The sequence below is a fragment of the Carex rostrata genome, chromosome 27 (genome assembly GCF_964058835.1).
Source record: "Carex rostrata chromosome 27, lpCarRost1.2, whole genome shotgun sequence".
Taxonomy (NCBI): domain Eukaryota; kingdom Viridiplantae; phylum Streptophyta; class Magnoliopsida; order Poales; family Cyperaceae; genus Carex; species Carex rostrata.
Genome location: NC_135944.1, coordinates 7,083,113 through 7,102,108, shown reverse-complemented (window position 1 = coordinate 7,102,108; position 18,996 = coordinate 7,083,113). Strand labels below are relative to the sequence as shown.

Here is an 18,996-nt window from a genome sequence, read left to right as displayed (position 1 = left end):
AGCGAGGCTATAGATCCATATCTCCGTTTTCAAACTGCTCAATATGATTTTTCATATGAAAATGTACTTGCATACTAAACTTTACATTTTCTAGATTTTTTTATGATTTTTTAGAAAACCATCCGAAAGTGGTGATTTTCTGCCTATTTTAAAAAAATACTAAAGAATGTAAAATTTGGTCTCCAAGTAATCTGTTAGGTACATGTTCTGATTGCATCAAGTAATACTTTCAAAATGTCTTGTGCAATGCAATAAATAATAGTTACTCTTAATTTATTTTATTTTTACATTTGGTTCACTGATATCACCTTTTATACTGTAATTTTTCGTAGGGTTTTCAGGTTGTCATCGGTATGAGGCGCACCAGCAACTCGGCCTTCCAACGATCCGATGCAAGGTTCGACGCGGTACCAAAGAAACATTGAGGTACCATTTATTGCTAATTGTTGGTATGAGATGAGCCAAGCTTGGTAAAATAGCACTATCATACCAAGGGTATAATTGTCCATTGTTGAATCAATTCACACCAAGAAGTTTTATTCCTTTATTTTCTGTGTTTTCTTTTGTTAATTGTTAATACCAGAACCCTATCATACCGGAATTCTGATTGAACGGTCCGAATCTAAACTCAAAATTTAGGTTACTTTAGGGGATCCAGACTCATAATACTGAGGGTAAAACTATCTACTGAGGATAAAACTATCCATTGTCAAATGAGCTCATACCAAGAAGTTTTATTTCTGTTTTTTAAGCCTTTTCCTTATCTTTTGTTTTGTTTCGGGCATCATTTGAGGTGAATGAAAATAGACTTGTCAGATACTACACCACAGCTTTGTATAGATATGTAATCAAAGTAATTTGTTTAATGTTACTTTTATTTCCTTCTGTGTTGTTCCTATAAACAGAGATTGGTTCTGATAAAATGATTCATTAGCAGTAGAATAAATGAAGATAAATTTGAAATTGTGTTATTGTTCTTCTCTTGCCAAACAGAGATAATCTACCAAAATCCAAGCCCAATTCTCTCTCAGAGTCTATCTAATTGGAGAGGAAAAAAAAAAAATATATATATATATATATAGAGAGAGAGAGAGAGAGAGATGGGCTACGGTGAGTTGCGAAGTAAAAACGCGTTTCTACTTCACGCAATATCTTCATTTTCAAAGTTCAAAACGTCGGTCTGAACCGTTAGATGTGATCTCCATATTGAAATGTGCTTGGAGACCAAATTTTACATTTTTTGAAATTTTTTTACTATTTATTAAGCCACTTTGAAAATCTGAAAATCCGGATGAACAGTAAAAACAGTAAAAATTTCTGAACCACCGGATCGGCGATTTTTAAAGTGTCTTAATAAATAGTAAAAAAATTTCAAAAAATGTAAAATTTGGTCTCCAAGCACATTTCAATATGGAGATCACATCTAATGGTTTGGATCGACGTTTTGAACTTTAAAATCACAAAATATGAGTGTGAAGTAAAATAGTCGCTTTACTGCACAACTCACCGTAGCTCATCTATATATATATAGAGAGAGAGAGAGAGATGATATCTTTTGTAATCTAAATCCTGATTTATTGTTCTCTTTATTGTTCCATGTTACAATATCAGATGGTCACTAAATACTGTAATTAAAACTGACAACAGGAAATTATATACAGTCGGCTATACCCAATTAATATTTCACAAGCCTTACCAAATAATTTGTGATGTAATGATACAATTTATTAGTTCAAGTCCCAACTAGTTTCCCATAAGATAGAACAATTGCAAAACTATGATCACATCTCTTTTAAGTTTTGCAATTTGGGTAATGCATTTTTCCCACTTTGTTTCTGAAAAATTAAAAAGAAAATAATAATTTCAATAATGAGGAATTAAGTTGAGATATATAAGAGACAAATCAATCACCATTAATTGAATTGAAAGCAAAAACAAACATCATTTTACCATAGCAAACAAACAAAAATGAAAACAAAGATGCAATTATTAGGATTTCTTAAAAGTATATATAAACAGTAGAGATAATAACACAAGTTACACAACAAACAAAGAGAAACAAAAACTAAATTGTGCTGGTCCATCCTTCTCTGTGTCCCAAGAAAATAACCGCATGCCCGAGAATCGCAACGAGCAACACCCCGACATTAAACGACATGAGCGCCAGCATCACCAAGTAATACAGGCCCATTCTCACCGTGTGCAAGGCAGTACGGGCCAACTCAGCAACCGTGCGTTGACACCGGGGCCCGATGAGGCAGCAATGACTAAGAAACTCTAACCCGGATGCCAACATGAAAACAATGATTAAGGCAAGGATGTAGTGACCGGTGTTTGATCCGGGGAAGTTATTGAAGAGCACGAGCGAATTCTTGCCCCAATAGAACGTCATGTGTGTGAACGACATCATCGAGTGATTCATCGAGCCATGATCCATGTCTACCTCTATTCAATCTATCTATCTATCTATCTATCTATCAATGGTGTTGTTTGAATGGAATTAATAATGGATTTCTCATCAAAGGAGGCATGTATTGTATTATATGTGTACTTGCATGCCTATTGTTTCTGTACTACGCCTTATGTATTGTTGGTAGTACAAAACCATGGCGTTGACATTTTTATATGATTATTAACTAAAGAAATTATTTTATTGGGAATGTCTACATCATTACCTAATTAAAACAAGAGGTACATGTGTTTTAGTAAGATTAATTGGATACTGTTATATATGATGTGGTCTTGTATGCCACCTTAATTAAACCGTAATTCACATATATATATTAGAGAATTAAGATATCTTGTTTGATTAATTAATATATAGTCCGTACGTACAACATTACAAAAATCAAGTTGCATGTCATGTATAATGTTGCACAATACAAATTATATATCATGAATCTCCACATGTATACTCTGGTCCCATCAAAGAATTCTCCTTTAATTTGTGTCCTCTGTTACCTATTTTTCCTTTGGCAGTCACCTAAAATATATATATGGCATCTTAATTTTTCTTTGCTTGAGTTTAATTAATTATTCATGAGCATATATATGAGATAATTTCAAGATAATTTCATGTATTCCAGTAGGATTATGAAAATGCCATGGAAAATTTTCAAGGGTTATCAACAATTTTTAGATGTTTCCCCTCTAAATATATAATAGTTACAAATGATCTCGACCTTAATTAGAATTGATTTAAGCCCGAATACTTTAATTTCATCAATGAATTGTGAGACCTGATATATATATATATATATACTTGAGGGGCCGGGTTGATCCACTGTCAATTATATTCATGTCTCCCATGAGCTAGAAGTCTTCCATTTTATTTAAATTTTAGTGATTACATATTTAATTTGATTTTTATTCAATTGATTTGACTTTTGCTATTTAATTATAAACCCTTGTATTTGGTAATAATGGTAGAGCATTTGCCGACCTAGCTAGCCACAATCTCTAATTAGTCTTCGATCTCTCCATTAAAAAAGAGTATTCTTTTTTGAGTTAAAGCGCGCAGAGGATACAAATTCCCGTCGAGCTGTACGTGTTTGAACTTTGAACTAGCTAGCTGTCTGTCTGTCATCTATCATTGGTTGCAGCATCTTAATTTCTTATTGCACCTGCCAGGGTTGCTAACATTATTAATTAGGGCAAATTTCATGGAAAACCCTCTAAATTAATTTTCGAATATTCCAGTTCCAGTTCCAGTCATTTAATCTCAACACAATATTAATTGTGCTACATTGTGCGTGCCACATAGGATCTCCATGATCTACAATAGAGTAGTTGACTTGAAACCGTATAATAATTGTCAAGTATTTTCCAAGTAATTTCTATCCACCTGTGTCGATCTTGCTATCTCCGTTTCTGCTCTCTTTCATTACTTTTATTGAATCATTAAAATAATTAGTTGCCTTTAATTTGCTTTCTTCATTTCTCAATCTGTTCTTTTTAATTCCCAATTGCAGAACTAGCAAAAAAGGCACAAAAAGCAGCGGCTTTGATTTCAGGAGGAGAAGAAGGAACTTCAACTACTTGAAGATGTCAAGCTGGCCGGATTTTGCTGTTTCAAAAATACGCGAGTTTGCAGGGTTCACTGTTTCAAAAGCTGGCGAGTCTTTTGTTGAAAACGTTGTCGGTACGGCTTATTCCCGCTTGTGTGACCGTATGAGGTCGGCCGACACCGAAGCCGAGATAAAGAAGCTACAAACAGCTCTTCCTCAGATTACAGCTGTCATAGGAATTGCTGAAGCTCTGAAGATAAAGGACCCGAGTACCAGCTTATTGGCCGACCAATTTAAACAGGCTGCTGAAGCATCCCAAAATGTGCTTAATGAGTTGGAGAAGGAGGCTGGTGGATCTGCTTCTACTTCAAAGAAGAGAAAATCGTGTCATACTCATATCAATAATGATACTTTGAAGAAGCTGAAGGTGGCTGTAGCAATGTCAGATCGAGCAACTGATGACATTGAGCTTCTCCTCCGACGTGCTACTATGCAAGGTATTCATGGTCATTCTGAATCACAGATTTTATGTCAGGAAAGTACTTCCTTTTTAACTGAAAGAGAGGTGTTTGGCCGGGAAGTTGAGAAGAAGAAGATAATTGATTGGCTGAAGCGACCAACTGAGGCTTGCCTCTCTTCTTTTGGTATTGTGGGGATGGGGGGACTAGGGAAGACCACCCTTTTGCAATTTGTGTACCAACAAATAATCAAGGAAAATAATTTTGAAAAAACAATTTGGGTTTGGGTTTCTAACAACTTCAGTGTTGAACAAGTAACGAGAAAGATGATCGATTTCGGTGATCATACTAGTAGTTGCGGTAAATCATTAAATGCACTTCAGGAGAGCTTGAAAGAAATGATAATTTCAAAGAAGGTTCTTCTCATTCTAGATAATGTTGGGGATGATAACAGGAAGGGGGACTGGGAGAAAATATTTGCCCCTTTGAGGTTTGTAGAAGGAAAAGGGAGTAAAATCTTATTTACAACTAGAATGAGATGTGTGGCAGATTTACTTGCCAGTGTAATAAACACAGAGTATGAATCTTTAGAATTACAAGGCTTAGAAGAGCAAGATTTAGGTCGTCTCTTCTATAGCTATGCATTCCATGGTTTTAACCGTGACAATCATAGAGATTTGGAAGAATTTGCTAACCCAAAACTAAGATTGCTCCGAGGTAGTCCATTAGCAGCGAAGGTGATTGGAAATTTGTTGAATTCAAACATGGACAACCAACATTGGAGAAAAATTCTGAATCATGAGTCTCTAGTTAACTTGGAGAAAGCGGACGATATTGTGAAGGCTCTCAATAACTTCAAAACCCAAATAAGGCGTTGAAAGAATGTACAAGGTGTTTACCGAAATTACTCCTAGAATTAATGCTTCTGCAACCTGTGTCTCTCCAACAATTTGGCATCATCAATTGGGGCATCCTGGGAATCATGTTCTTTTTTTTGTACTTAATAATTCATAACTTGTAGCTTCCTCTCAGAAATTAAATTCTGATTTATGTATTACATATCAACTAGCTAAACATTCTAAGTTTCCCTTTACTGTTTCTGATTCTCATGCTACTAGTCTATTTTCATTAATTCACTCTGATCGATGTTTGGACTTCTCCTGTTATATCATTTACTGGTTTTAATTTTTACTTATTTTTGGTGGATGATTTTTCAAGGTTTTCTTGCAGGGTTTATCCTCTTCGTAAGAAATCTGATACTTATGACAAATTTATCTTGTTTCTGAAATATGTGGAAGCATGTCATGATGCAAATTAAGCTCCAATTTTTTCAATGTGATGGTGGTGGTGAGTATATTAATAAGAAGTTTGAGGATTTATTATCAGAGCTTATGGTTTCTATATAAAATCGGGGTAAAACCAAGCAGCATTTTACCAGAGCAATCAGTAAACAAACAAGGATGCAATTAGGATTTCTTAAAGCATATATAACAGTAGAGATAATGACACAACAAACAAAGAGAAAAACATGCATGCATTCATGTATATATAATGAATCATGTAATCAGTGCGAACGAGAAAGGAAGGTGCTGGTCCATCCCTCGGTGTGTCCCAAGAAGACAACAGCATGGCCGAGGATGGCAACGAGCAACACCCCGACATTAAACGACATGAGCACCAGCATCACCAGGTAATACAAACACATTCTCACCGTGTGCAGTGCAGTACGTGCCAGCTCAGCAACCGTGCGCTGCCACCGAGGCCCGATGAGGCAGCAATGGCTTAGAAACTCCAAGTCTCCAACCCAGATGCCAACATGAAAACAAAGATTAAGGCTAAGATGTAGTGACCGGTGTTTGATCCAGGGAAATTATTGAAGAGCACGAATGAGTTCTTGCCCCAATAGAACGTCATGTGTGCGAACGACATCATCGAGTGATCCATCGAGCCATGATCCATGTGATCCATGTCCATATCCACCTCTATTCAATATATGTATCGATGGTGTTGTTTGAATGGAATCAATGGATTTCTCATCAAAGGAGGCATGTATTGTGTTGTACTGTATTGTATTGTTTTGTATTATGTGTACTTGCCTATTGTTTTTCTTTTTGTTTTTGTACTACGCCTATGTATTGTTGGTAGTACAAATTAAATCCATGGCGTTGACTTTTTTTACGATTTTTAGTTAATGAAATTATTTTATTGGGAATGTCTACATCAATGGTGTTTTAGTAAGATTGGATCCTGTTATATATGACATGGCTTCAAAAATAAAATATTTTGTAGAAGAGATATGTGAATTATCTATATATAGTGCAAGATAATATAACCCTATCATATTCAATTAATAATATATAGTTGAGGCAAATTACATGACATGGTATGGAATTCATTATACATAAATTGTAAAGCTTTTTCACAAATCACAATCTAGGAGGATTTTAGTGCTCATCATGTAAGAGCAAAAATAAGCATTATATGGTAACACAACTTTGATTGCTCAATCTATCTACAATCAAACTAGTTAGTAAAAAAACAAAAACATTTTTTTAAGAAATAAAAAGAAACAAATTTAAAGAAATGTAGATAAATCAAATTGAAGACAAAAGCAAATTGTGTCATTTTCAAGTACTTTCAAATTATGTGCATGGTTTAATAGGGATTAACTAACTATCCGCCACTCAATTTTCTCCAGTCAATAACTACTTGTGAGGACCATTAACTAACTGGACTTAATCATTAATTACTTGGGGACCACCTAATATTTGATAGATTCTATAACTGACACGTACAAATATGGATACCTATGCGCGTAAGTGTTAATATATAATATATCAAGTATTTATACCTAAGATATCAAGTATTTTGAAAAAAAAACTGGACACACCACACACACATCTTTTACACGTTTTTAGAGTTGGTTTCTTTTTTCCGTTCAATCTCGTCAATATTTCTGATGATCTGTGAGAAAATTTGCAATACAGATGTTAATATGGTGTGGAGAGTTCTTGACATACGGGATCCACCAGTTTATATAGTACATGGCAATATGGCATTTAATAAGATACCAATTCAGTGCAAAAAAACAAACCACTAGCTTTTCATGTTTTTATTTGCCACAGAACCTGGCTTCCACCTTTTTCATGTTATTTTTATTACCAAACGCATGAATTTTGGTTTTTAATTCAGCGAGAGTTGATTGTTTAGTGGTAATTCTAACGAGAAATAAGAGTTGAGAAAGAGGAGGAGCAGGTGAGATGGTCTTCAAAGTCTTTGACTTTGATAGTTAATAAGTTATAAAAATGTAGTTGGATGGGAGATGAATATGGGATAGAAATAATTACTCTTCAATTAATGAAACTTTTTTGTATTCATTGATGTCAATAATCTGAATAGCCAATCACAAGCCAATTAAAATCAAATGTTTATATATTATTTTTCTAATCAAATGTTGCAAAATTATTTTATAAAAAAATGTTGTGCGCAAGAAAGAAAGAAAAAAAGAAGAAGAGAGATTTCTCAAAGCACTTAAAATTAAAAAATCTAACGCACAAAATAGTGCCTCTCCTAAAATTTTTTTGGACGAATTTTTTTTTTTTTAATATTTGACTTAGCTAGTCAACCAATGAATAAATTTTGTATTTAGGATAAGGTTTGTAAAATAAAGGCAGTGCTAGAAGAAACATTTATAAATTCCATGTTGTATGTTGATGATGTTTGATGATTTCTAGATGAATATCTATCTTGGGTTTTTGACACATATATTTTTTTATTAAGTGTGAGTCTAATTTTGACAAACTTGCCCCTTCAATAATTATATATTAAAAATTGTTTCAACAATTAACACAACTTTTTCTTCATTTTGTTGACATTAATTAATTAGTGTTACCTTTTGATAGAGTTTGAAGTGCATTACAAAACTTAATTATAACACAATTAATAAATAAAAACAAGATCGCATGGACAGTTGCTGTTATTCTTTCCCTAGCTTTTATATATATATACTAGTATCATACCCGTGCGTTGCAACGGGGATATATTATAAGAAACAAATATATCAATGAAAATAATAATTATCTAAAAATTAAGACACATGTTAATAGAAAATTTATATGATTTTCTATTTTTAATTAACTTTAATCGTGATCTCTAATAACAATTTGATGATGTGATGATTCTTTATTTTTAAGTACCAATAATATCAAATAATAGATCGATTCGAATCTAATATCAAATATCATACAACAATTCAATATCGACATATAATATGATATAAAAAACATAAATAAAAAGTGTTATCATGTGTATGTATAAGATATATATACACACACATATTATAAGAGAAATATATACTTACACACACGTTCCAATTTTGTATTCTTCTTCTTCTTCTTTGTTTCTAATTTAGAATACACACACACACACACATTGATTATTATATATTGAAAATATAGTTTAAATTGTCCACACCAATATGTATAGAAACAAAGAAAGAGAAATAAGAAAATAAAAAAAATGATTTTCATTATGATCCGTATAGAAACGAAGAAGAAGTAAGGAAACAAAGAAATAAGAAAATGAAAGGTGGAGTCTTCTCAATTGAAGATGAGAAATATAAAAACAAAGAAATAAGGAAATGAATAAATATATCGCTAAATTTCAGAATTTGTTCAATTTTAATTGTAACATATTGTGTGGCAACACATGTGGGGAGTATGTTTTTAATTAAATTTAGACTTTTATACATAAAATAGATTCATTTAATCAAAAGAAGACAAATTATGTAATTGGAGGGCTGAGATCAAATCCGAAGTTTCATCTTTCAATCGTAGTCATTAGCGGATCGGACTCCCAACGTGCTTAATAATAGAATGGAGATATATATATATATATATATATATATATATATATATATATATAGATGGGCTATGGTGCATTGCAATGCATGGAGGGGTTTGTGCATTGGACCATAAATCTAAAATTCAAAATCCAAATGACCGATCCAAACCGTTCATCTTGTTCTCCATATTAATATGTGCTTGGAGACCAAATTTTACATTTTTCTGATTTTTTTTTACTATTTATTAAGTATTTTACAAAATTGTTGATCCAACGGTGGCTTAACAAAACAGTAAAATCAGCAGCCACCGTTGGATCAACAATTTTGTAAAATACTTAATAAATAGTAAAAAAATTCAGAAAAATGTAAAATTTGGTCTCCAAGCACATATTAATATGGAAAACAAGATGAACGGTTTGGATCGGCCATTTGGATTTTGAATTTTAGATTTATGGTCCAATGCACAAACCCCTCCATGCATTGCAATGCACCATAGCCCATCTATATATATATATATATATATATATATATATATATATATATATATATATATATATATATAGTATATATATATATATAGCTTATTATATCTTTTTAAATTGGCGCGCGTCCAGAAATCCATCTAAGTACTTATTTTGGCCATATCACAAACCGTGTGTCCGCAATGAGCAGTTTCCTTCGGTTTTCTTCATTTCCTACAAATTAAAACTAAACAAACGCAGTAACTTGATCCAAGGTGTATTATATTCACTTTATATTCAAAATACAAGATATTTGGTATTATTTTGTGATAAAAATCAGATCGAATATGTATATAATTTAGGCCTATCAAGTAGTGCTTCGGCAGCATCTTCGATTCTTTTCTAAGGGGAAGCTTTGATCGTCAGTAGAAAAATGTAGAAAAGTAAGGAGATTCTCTAGTCGAGAAGTAGTGATGTGAAATCAGTAGGTTATTTATGATTCATTTTTCCTTTGTAATATCGATTTTAATTGATATTACTGACTCGATCTCGTTTTTTATACATGATCGCAATTGAACATTCAATCGTGGAGCGTGATCGAATAGAAGTTGTTTTTGTTGAAGAGCACGACAAAATTCAAATCTAGTAAGTTATTTTTGTTGAATTTGTTGTTTTCGTTGTATGCAGTAACAGATCTAGCATTTCAAATGAAATCTGGAGGAAAGAGATGATAGAGAGGTGATATGGAGTATTGATCTGTTAATTTTACTGTATTGCCCCGTTAATTTTATAATATTCATCTTGTCATTTTATAGTATTCATCTTGTGAAAATCTGGAGGAAATAGATGATAGAGAGGCGATATGGAGTATTAATCTATTAATTTTACAGTATTGCCTTGTTAATTTTACAGCATTCATCTTGTCATTTTACAGTATTTATCTTGTGAAAATCTGAAAGAAAGAGATGATAGAGAGGCGATATGAAGTATTGATCTGTTAATTTTATAGTATTGCTCCGTTAATTTTACAATATTCATCTTGTCATTTTACAGTATTCATCTTGTGAAAATCTGGAGAAAAGAGATGATAGAAAGGCGATATGGAGTATTGATTTGTTAATTTTACAGTATTTATCTTGTAATTTTACAGTATTCATCTTGTAATTTTACAGTATTCATCTTATGAAAATCTGGAAGAAAAGATGATAGAGAGGCTTCTTACTCATCCGAACAATATTCAATTAAAAATTCTACTGTATACAAGATTCAATTTTACAGTTCTGCTAATTCAATTTTACAGTGTACAAGATTCAATTGTAAATTTTACTGTGTAGAAGATTCAATTTGACAGTATACAAGATTCAATTGTAAATTTTACTGTGTAGAAGATTCAATTTTACAGTATACAAGATTCAATTTTACAGTATACAAGATTCAACCCAGTGCGGATGCTAATAATTAACTCTAACTGCCAATAACCGTTAATAACTAACTCTAAATGCCAATTACTTCCTATAACTGTAATTTTCGAAAGTACAGTTTGAAAATACATTTATTTTGTCCTGTTGTGCAAGTTGCAATCTTTTTCTAACTATCATGGGACCACTTCAAATAGTTGCTGGATGTTTTGTGATTAACTGATATATTTTATGTGATATATTGTATAATTATACAACATATAGAAGTAATTTTACAGTATTCGCGCAAGTCAAAGTTGTGAACAAATGGTGGACAAAAGGCTATGGACAATTAGATGCTTCCTATTTTTTTAGGATTTGATAGTAATTGATGTAAATAAGGTGAAATATAATGATAATTGTTTTTGTATATGAATGTAATTTTTATGTTTAATTTTGCATTCCAATAACGGGAGTTCAATTTAAAATCAATTATATTGAATTCTATTTTATTGATAAGTAATGTGCTGACTGCTGAGGGATAAAATTTTCGTGCAAATGAAACTATAAAATTGTAGAGAGCACTCTAATTCTTTTGGAAAAAAAAGAAGAAGAAAGATTGTAATTGCACAAGCTAAAATCTTTTTAATGCATCAATCGGATAAATGTAATTGACCAACACTTGCATAGAAATTTAAAAAAAAAATCTGGAATTAATTGTTCCAAGATTGCTTATACAAGCTACTTCCATATTTGAAGGGAAAACAACATTGAACATTATCAGAAGAAAAATGAACAAGAAAAAAAAATTAAGAATGAAATGACAAATAAATTCAAACGAATCAAACCATTCAAAGAAATAACCACACATTTAGCAATCAAATGAAAATCAAACACTGCTTTCAAATTATGCTTCTGGAAGCATAAATAAACCTTAAGAAAAAGGAAAATTAAAGACAATTTTAAACATGAATTGTTTGAAGGATTAATTAATGACAATCTGATACAGAGGCAGAGAATGGATTAAACATTCAATTTTGATTCCATGGAAGGATGCATCAGCAACTCATGGAAGGAAGGTCCCGGTACTTGGTTCCGTCGGGACAAGCTGGTTCGTCCCGCTGTTTACTCCAAATCGCGCTTTTAAAGATAAAAAACCCGACAGCATGGCCGATACACGCCGCTATAAAGATGCCACCGTTGAACGACATCACTGCCAACATCAGCACGTACATCAGCCCGACACGCACCGTGTGCACCACCGTCTGAACCACGCTTTTCCCGTTCGTGTACCGATCAACACGGTTGCTGCTCACCATCTCCGTCCCGGCTGCCAAAAAGAACACCACGATTAGTGCTAAGGCGTACATGCCGCCCCGGTCTCCAGGCCATCCTGAGAAGAGCACCTCCGCCTTGTTACCCCAAAAGAAGGTCATTGATGTGTACCGCTTCTTCATTGGGGCCATTGGAGGCGACATGTTCATCGGGTCCATCAGCGGAGGCGGTGACATGTGATCATGATCGTGAGACATTTTTTTTTTTTTTTGATGGAAATTGAGAGAAATGTTGAGTTTTGGAAAGAATTTTGTTTGAGTTGTATCTGATTGTTTTATTTGTGTGTACCTTTGTGTATATGCATGTAGTACGAGTCTTATTAGAAGTACAAACTGAGTTGACTTTTATCTCATCTCCAGTTCAGTAAAAAATGGTTCCTCCATTTCATGCTTCAATGGTAATGGACACGTCCATTTTTTTTTTTTGGTCCAAGAGGCCAAGGCCCATTAATTCAAAAACTATACATCTATCAAATTAAGGCCTTCTATAAATTTGAACAACTATACAGCTTAAATTATTTTTTTGAGAAACTTGAAGCACACCAATTATATATAGATAGCTACAAACACGACAACTAATTTGTCACAGTTACAAGATAGGCCACAAATTGATGTCAAATTAATAGCCCAAAATACAGTATATCAAACTAAAGAAATCTAATTAATTAATTATACCAAATTTAACAAGGCATGGAGGTAGATAAATCCACCTTTACCATGTCACCAACGCCGGTTTCCTGCACGATTCCTGGTCTGGCAAATAGAAAGAACCCCACCGCATGGCCTAGAACCACAGCAACAAGCACGACTATGTCGAAAGACATCACGGAAAGCATGAGGAGATATGTTAGACCGACACGTGCGGCATGGATGGTCGTTATTTTTAGGCCGTCTATGTTACTAATCCAGCTTGTGTGGAACGACCGGCAACGGCTTAACCATTCAACCGAGGCCGAGAGAAGAAAGGCGACAAAGAGGTATATGTAGTGTGGTACCATCAGTTAACATACATGCATGTATATTTGGTAAATTATATGTGTCAATAATCAGTTGTTGATGTTTTGTTCTGGTATATATAAAAGCATCTGAGCAAAAGAAAGGAAAGTGTGTAATCTAGTCAGGTTAGCACACTGGTTGCACAGGATAGGTTGTCCTGCTATAATTAATGAATTAATTAATTGAAAAGAAAAGGGTGAAAGTGAGATTTGTTAAGTGCATGTTAGTACTTGTTAGCCTAGGAACAGTAGATGCTAGTACAATTAGTATTAAGAGAACAATTTAAGTTTTTACAGCTGTATCAATAAATTCCTGAAAATTGAATGCTTTAATTGTAATTTGGTAATTTAATAAAAATAATCAGTACTGTGGAGTAAACTTAACACAAATGAATGAATAAAGTATGAAATAAACATAAAATTGACCTTAATTTGCAAGAACCAACAATCTGAAATGTATATAACAAACACTAAATATACAAAATTTGTATGAATGAAAGAGTAATGCATTTTAAATGAAGGCTAATTTATCCTAATTTATTTTACATAACTTCAGCCAACAAACAAAAATTTGTTGTATAATCCGATTATTTACGGACAGACAAACTGCCTCATTCAACAAAAAAAATTTGTCATTTACATGATCAATTTGATAAGCTTCAAATGAAATGAGCATGAAGAGTCCCTTCTCTCTTTAATCAACTGTACCTGAAGTAGTCACAAATACTGAGAAATTGTAAAATAAAACTATATATGACATGATCTTAATTTAGTTCTCTTGTATGAATAGGCTTAATTTTGTCTAACCTCAATCAAAATATTATTGAAAAATTACCACTGCAAATCTGAGATAACCATGTTTGTAACACTCTCTTTTTTTAATCTCGTTGAAACAATATGTCAAGCAAATGATTAATTATTTACGTTTTTGATAAAAGTGGGAGTGTATGCACCTGTTTCTATTGAAACCATGGAATATTTACAGGTACCAACTGTTTGGCACTGATTTCTATTGAAACCATGGAATACTTACTGGTACCAATTGTTTTAGCCACAAATTTACCAGTGCCAACTGCTTTACTGGCACCAATTTCTATTGAAACCATCGAATATTTAGACTCACAAATTTACTGGCACTGTTTTACCCACAAATATACTGGTACCAACTGTTTTACCCACAAATTTACTGGCACCGTCTATTTTACTGGCACCAATTTCTATTGAAACTATGGAATATTTAGACTCACAAATTTACTGGCAGTGCTTTGCCCACAAATTTACTGGTACCAACTGTTTTACCTACAAATTTACTGGCATTGTTCTACTGGCAATTGTTTTACTGGCACCGATAAAAGTGGGAGTGTATGCACCAATTTCTATGTATAATGCTATACCAGCATTACAATATCAGATTCAATTACTAGAACAGTAACCTTACACAGAGATCTTTATCGCTGATGAGCAGAGAGGCAACTCGACAACCCGATCTGAGCTCGTTGACACTGAGATCTCTTCAGCGAGGTGCCTGCACTGGAACAGAGACTCCGCACGGCCTCCGCCTCGTCGGCGCACAACGCCATCACAACGCACTCCCCCAGCGCGCGGTTCAGGTGGCGACACTGTGCCTCCCGCCGCCGTGAGTCACTTCCTGATCGGCGGTGGCACTCCGTCAGCGCTCGGAACAAGCGATCGCAGTTCGCCGGGAGGGGCAGAGACGCCTCCTCTTCGGATTCGCTTTCTCTCTTGTCGGATCTCATTAGTGGTGAGAGCGGGACCCAGTCATCAGTGACTGCCTTCCCTTGGCCTTCGGGTTGTGAAGAATGTGAAGTAACTCAAAATTTTCATTTTTGATATGGACCGTCCGATCTTCCCTGGCACGAATATTAAAGGAGCTTTGGGCATTATACCTCCGACAGCATTTGCCCGATTCTGATCGGATGGTCCAAATGTAAACTCAAAATGTCAGATACTTTAGAGAATCCAGACCCGACTCGTATATGGGTTTATAGTAGCTCAATTTTTGGGATAAATATATTAACAGAGCTGTTTTGGTTTCATGCAGCGCTATATTGAATCTATAGAACGTGAGCTGCATGAAGCCAACACTGCTCTGTTAAAAAGAATTATAAATAATTGATTTACAAGTGATTTTCTATCTATCTAAAAGAATTGTAATGTTTTTTTTAAAATGTAAAATTTGATTTACAAGTAAAATTTCATATAGTGATCATGTTGAATGGTTTAGATCAACCGTTTGAATTTTAAAAATAGAGATATTGATTCATAGTACGGACCAATCGGTGCTATGCATAGTACCATATCCTCACTCATTGTTCAAATGATCAAATCCTCATCAAACAAGCAATTTTTTTTCTCTAAAACAAAAAATTAGAAAGAACAAGAAAGAAATTAAATATTGGATTTATTGTCACTAGCTGACTTGCCATGCATCTATTAAATTTACAAAAATATCCTAATTTCTTCCTCTCCACAGACTCTGCTAGCATGAATATTTGAAATTTGAATTTAATTTGTGAAGAACAATCAATCGGCATAGCTTTCGACCTTTGGCCATCCATTATCAGCCTGTGACTTGACAAACTCTGCTAAAATTCTGATCTCTTCCTCTTGTAAGCGGGGCCCGAATGTGCACTGACCTCTCGGCATGCATTTCTCTCCAAAACCCTATATCAATATCCGCATTATCATCAGTGTACCAGTACACTGCAGCTTAGAACAGGTACCATACCACTGGTACCAGCTGGGTACTGACCAAGCATATTTAGGTTTCAGCAAAACATGCCCAATTATAATACTGGTAATCCTAATCCAGACTGGTACCAGTCAATCATAAGAAGAATGCAATGCGTGAATTACGTACCGGCATTCTTCCTTTTCCATAGTAAGTAATGTTGTATATATCCTCCTCTGTTACAATCCCATTCCTACAAGAGATCAAATTATTGGTTCTGTCATAATTTGTTTTCTACCAGTATTTCTGAAAAAAGAAATTTCAGATGCATTACCTTCGTAGATCGTTTGTGAAAAGAGTGGCACCCTGAAAAAAAGATACATAAAGGGTCAAAAGTTTGATTAATTGAGAAGTATCTAAATAAACAATTGTTACATTTGAATAAATTGAAGTTTGTAAATATTGCTTATAATTCCTAATTAGAAGTATTAAAAAAAAATTACAGGTTGTATGATGTTGCCTCCCATGTCATGGCAACCGATGCAAGCTTTTTGAAACAGCGCTGCTCCTCGGGCCATCGGCTGTGCAATTGACACTGTGTCAATCAAAATTAAAATAAAAAAATCAGAATATGTTTGAAATTCAAGGTAATATATGCATGCTTAAAAAGGAAATTAATATTAATTACCTGAGGGAGAAACCAAGTTTGGTGTGGATAAGGTTAGAATGGCTGTCAAGAGAGGAGCACCAACTTTTAAATTTATCATGATTTATAATTGTTTAATGAAGTAATCAAAGGAGTTGTATAAGATTCATGGATAAGGTTAGAATGGCTGTCAAGAGAGGAGCACCAAATTTGAGGGGGTTTAGTGGATATACTGCCATGGCAAGCACCACAAACGAAGATGAAATATTAAACAGAGATAAGATTCATGAAATTTTGATTCCTCTGCAATACATTCCATAGAATGGGCATACAATCTTCACTATCTACAAAGGAAGGAAGATGTCTCATTTAAGGTGTGTTTTGTGGTTAGTGAAGAAAATTAGTTCATTATCAATTTCGTCACGTGCCGTCAACGTAAATTGATTCATTATCATGTTAATTACGTGATACGTTAAACTATTTTTTTTAATATTATTCTTTTATCATTTATTTTTGTAATAATTTCTTACTTTTTAGTATATCTGGTTATTATTTTTAATATGAATTAACTCAAAACTTAAAAAAATAAATTATATTTTTAATATGAATTAACTCAAAACTTAAAAAAATAAATTATAATTTGTCACGTCATGTGTGTTCACACATGACGTGTCTGTTTTCTATTATTTTAGTTGTATTACTTCACATTATATATGTGAAAATAAATTTTGATAACTTATGTAAGGGTGCAAACGAAGTGGATCCGGAGCGGGTAATGCTAATATCATATCCGTATCTGTTTTTGAATTAGTGGATACAGATAGTAAATGGATGTCAAAATTTTAAAATTAAATCTGTCTTAAACAAATATAGGTAGTAAACGAATGTCAAAATTTAAAACTAAATCCGTCTTAAATAGATACAGATACGGAGCAAATAATCTACAATTACAAATTCGAATGCGGATACGAAACGAATAATTGTCGGATAATTGAGTTATACACTTTATGATACAAATAAAAATATGATAAATAAAAAATTATAATTAACTAAAAATAATAATATAAAAGACAAAAGAGTGCCTTGTTGTTATCTTGAAACAAGGGCTAAAACCAATTTAATAGAGGCTAAAAGCATACTACAATCACGGGCTAAACTTGAATGGAAAAAAATGAAGAGTGGAGAAATGAAGGTAAAAATGAAAGAAAATAGCACCATCACCAGCAAAAAAATATATTAAATTGGAACCGGATCGTATTATCATTTATTCCACAACCAAGACAAAAATGAATATGGGATAATTATATAACAATTTATATCCGGAGCAATAAAATTGGAGTCGGTTGGAAGCAATTTCGGATTCGAATAAATCCGGATATTCGCTCCGTTTACACCATGAAACTATCCATATTTGTATCTGCTATTATTTCACCATATGCAAAAATTATCCGTATCTGTATCTTTTTAATCTGGATTAAGATAATTTTCGAATTCGGAGCGGATTATCTGTATCCGTTTACACCCCTAAACTTATGACAAATAAATACAATATAAAAGTGATAGCCTTAAGAAACATGTTTTAGGTAAAGAAAAAAGGGGAAAAAAAATTAAAATGACAGAGTAAAGCACAAGTTATTTAGAAGTAAGAAGTTTATGCTTTTGTTTGATTTTTGGTACATATTAGGCGTCATATATGGTGCTCAGTTTTGGTCAAAATATAATATTATGTTGTGTGTATTATGTAGTCTAAATATAATATTATGTTGGCAAATACAATAAAAATAACAAATTATGTTGCATGCAGGACAGCAGGAGTAACACTTTTTTCTTTTTCTTTTTTATCAATTTAAGAGGTGAAGTTTTTATTCAAAGGGCTTTGAACAAAACCTCATTCAAAGTCAGTTGTAAACAGTCTAATTTGTGTTAAAATTAACAAGGAAGATTTAGATTTACGGAGACCTTGAGAGTTATCGAGTTTTATATATGTTGGCACTAATTTTAAAGCAAATAAAACGATAAAGTTCAGCTTTGGATGAGATTATTTCCAAAGCCCTTTGACCAAATTCAAATTCCTTTTAAGAAGGGGAATTGAGTGGAAGGCTATTTGGAAAATTGTCCAATTATAGCAGGAATAGAAGCATACATATATATATATATATATGA

The 18,996-nt window shown here is 33.2% G+C and overlaps 5 protein-coding genes and 1 long non-coding RNA gene across 9 annotated transcripts in view; 1 reads left to right on the top strand and 5 right to left on the bottom strand.

Annotated features, from left to right (window-relative positions):
• Positions 1 to 5,623, top strand: part of SRX (sulfiredoxin) — a 35,357-nt gene extending 29,734 nt beyond the window's left edge. For all 3 annotated transcript variants that reach the window (XM_078293972.1, XM_078293971.1, XM_078293973.1), the window contains 2 exons: positions 333 to 426; positions 3,972 to 5,623. In XM_078293972.1, coding sequence (XP_078150098.1) covers positions 333 to 426; positions 3,972 to 5,343 — 1,466 coding nt within the window. In that variant the 3' untranslated portion in view covers positions 5,344 to 5,623. The remainder of the gene's footprint in view (positions 1 to 332; positions 427 to 3,971) is intronic.
• Positions 873 to 1,634, bottom strand: LOC144545374 (uncharacterized). Its single transcript, XR_013508485.1, has 2 exons — positions 1,504 to 1,634; positions 873 to 1,038 (listed from the first exon to the last, which is right to left on the bottom strand). It is a non-coding gene; the product is annotated as an uncharacterized LOC144545374 (long non-coding RNA).
• A 6,601-nt stretch (positions 5,624 to 12,224) lies between the features above and the next one.
• LOC144545039 (copper transporter 1-like) lies at positions 12,225 to 12,644 on the bottom strand. The gene has a single exon (XM_078293591.1). It carries the CDS (start codon positions 12,642 to 12,644, stop codon positions 12,225 to 12,227), a length of 420 nt encoding a protein of 139 aa, XP_078149717.1.
• A 536-nt stretch (positions 12,645 to 13,180) lies between these two features.
• LOC144545038 (copper transporter 2-like) lies at positions 13,181 to 13,498 on the bottom strand. The gene has a single exon (XM_078293590.1). It carries the CDS (start codon positions 13,496 to 13,498, stop codon positions 13,181 to 13,183), a length of 318 nt encoding a protein of 105 aa, XP_078149716.1.
• A 439-nt stretch (positions 13,499 to 13,937) lies between these two features.
• Positions 13,938 to 15,298, bottom strand: LOC144545132 (cytochrome C oxidase biogenesis Cmc1-like protein). Its single transcript, XM_078293717.1, has 2 exons — positions 14,923 to 15,298; positions 13,938 to 14,187 (listed from the first exon to the last, which is right to left on the bottom strand). The coding sequence occupies exon 1, from the start codon at positions 15,250 to 15,252 to the stop codon at positions 14,944 to 14,946; it is 309 nt and encodes a 102-aa protein (XP_078149843.1). The 5' UTR covers positions 15,253 to 15,298; the 3' UTR covers positions 13,938 to 14,187; positions 14,923 to 14,943.
• A 519-nt stretch (positions 15,299 to 15,817) lies between these two features.
• On the bottom strand, positions 15,818 to 17,052 carry LOC144545108 (cytochrome c6, chloroplastic-like). Of its 2 annotated transcripts, none has more exons than XM_078293688.1 (5): positions 16,876 to 17,052; positions 16,691 to 16,782; positions 16,522 to 16,553; positions 16,377 to 16,440; positions 15,818 to 16,180 (listed from the first exon to the last, which is right to left on the bottom strand). In XM_078293688.1, the coding sequence occupies exons 1-5, from the start codon at positions 16,952 to 16,954 to the stop codon at positions 16,040 to 16,042; spliced, it is 408 nt and encodes a 135-aa protein (XP_078149814.1). In that variant the 5' UTR covers positions 16,955 to 17,052; the 3' UTR covers positions 15,818 to 16,039. The 2 variants fall into 2 exon arrangements, with proteins under 2 accessions (XP_078149814.1, XP_078149815.1); XM_078293689.1 differs by having other exon boundaries at positions 16,691 to 16,768; positions 16,876 to 16,993.
• Positions 17,053 to 18,996: the final 1,944 nt, after the last annotated feature.

Coding starts and splice junctions, on each gene's coding strand:
- LOC144545039 (XM_078293591.1), bottom strand. CDS start 12,644: ATGTCGCCTCCAATGGCCCCAATGAAGAAGCGGTACACATCAATGACC.
- LOC144545038 (XM_078293590.1), bottom strand. CDS start 13,498: ATGGTACCACACTACATATACCTCTTTGTCGCCTTTCTTCTCTCGGCC.
- LOC144545132 (XM_078293717.1), bottom strand. CDS start 15,252: ATGAGATCCGACAAGAGAGAAAGCGAATCCGAAGAGGAGGCGTCTCTG.
- LOC144545108 (XM_078293688.1), bottom strand. CDS start 16,954: ATGATAAATTTAAAAGTTGGTGCTCCTCTCTTGACAGCCATTCTAACC. Junction 16,554..16,690: donor GAGGCAACATCATACAACCT/GTAATTTTTTTT, acceptor TCTTTTTTTCAG/GGTGCCACTCTTTTCACAAA. Junction 16,181..16,376: donor ATGGAAAAGGAAGAATGCCG/GTACGTAATTCA, acceptor ATATTGATATAG/GGTTTTGGAGAGAAATGCAT.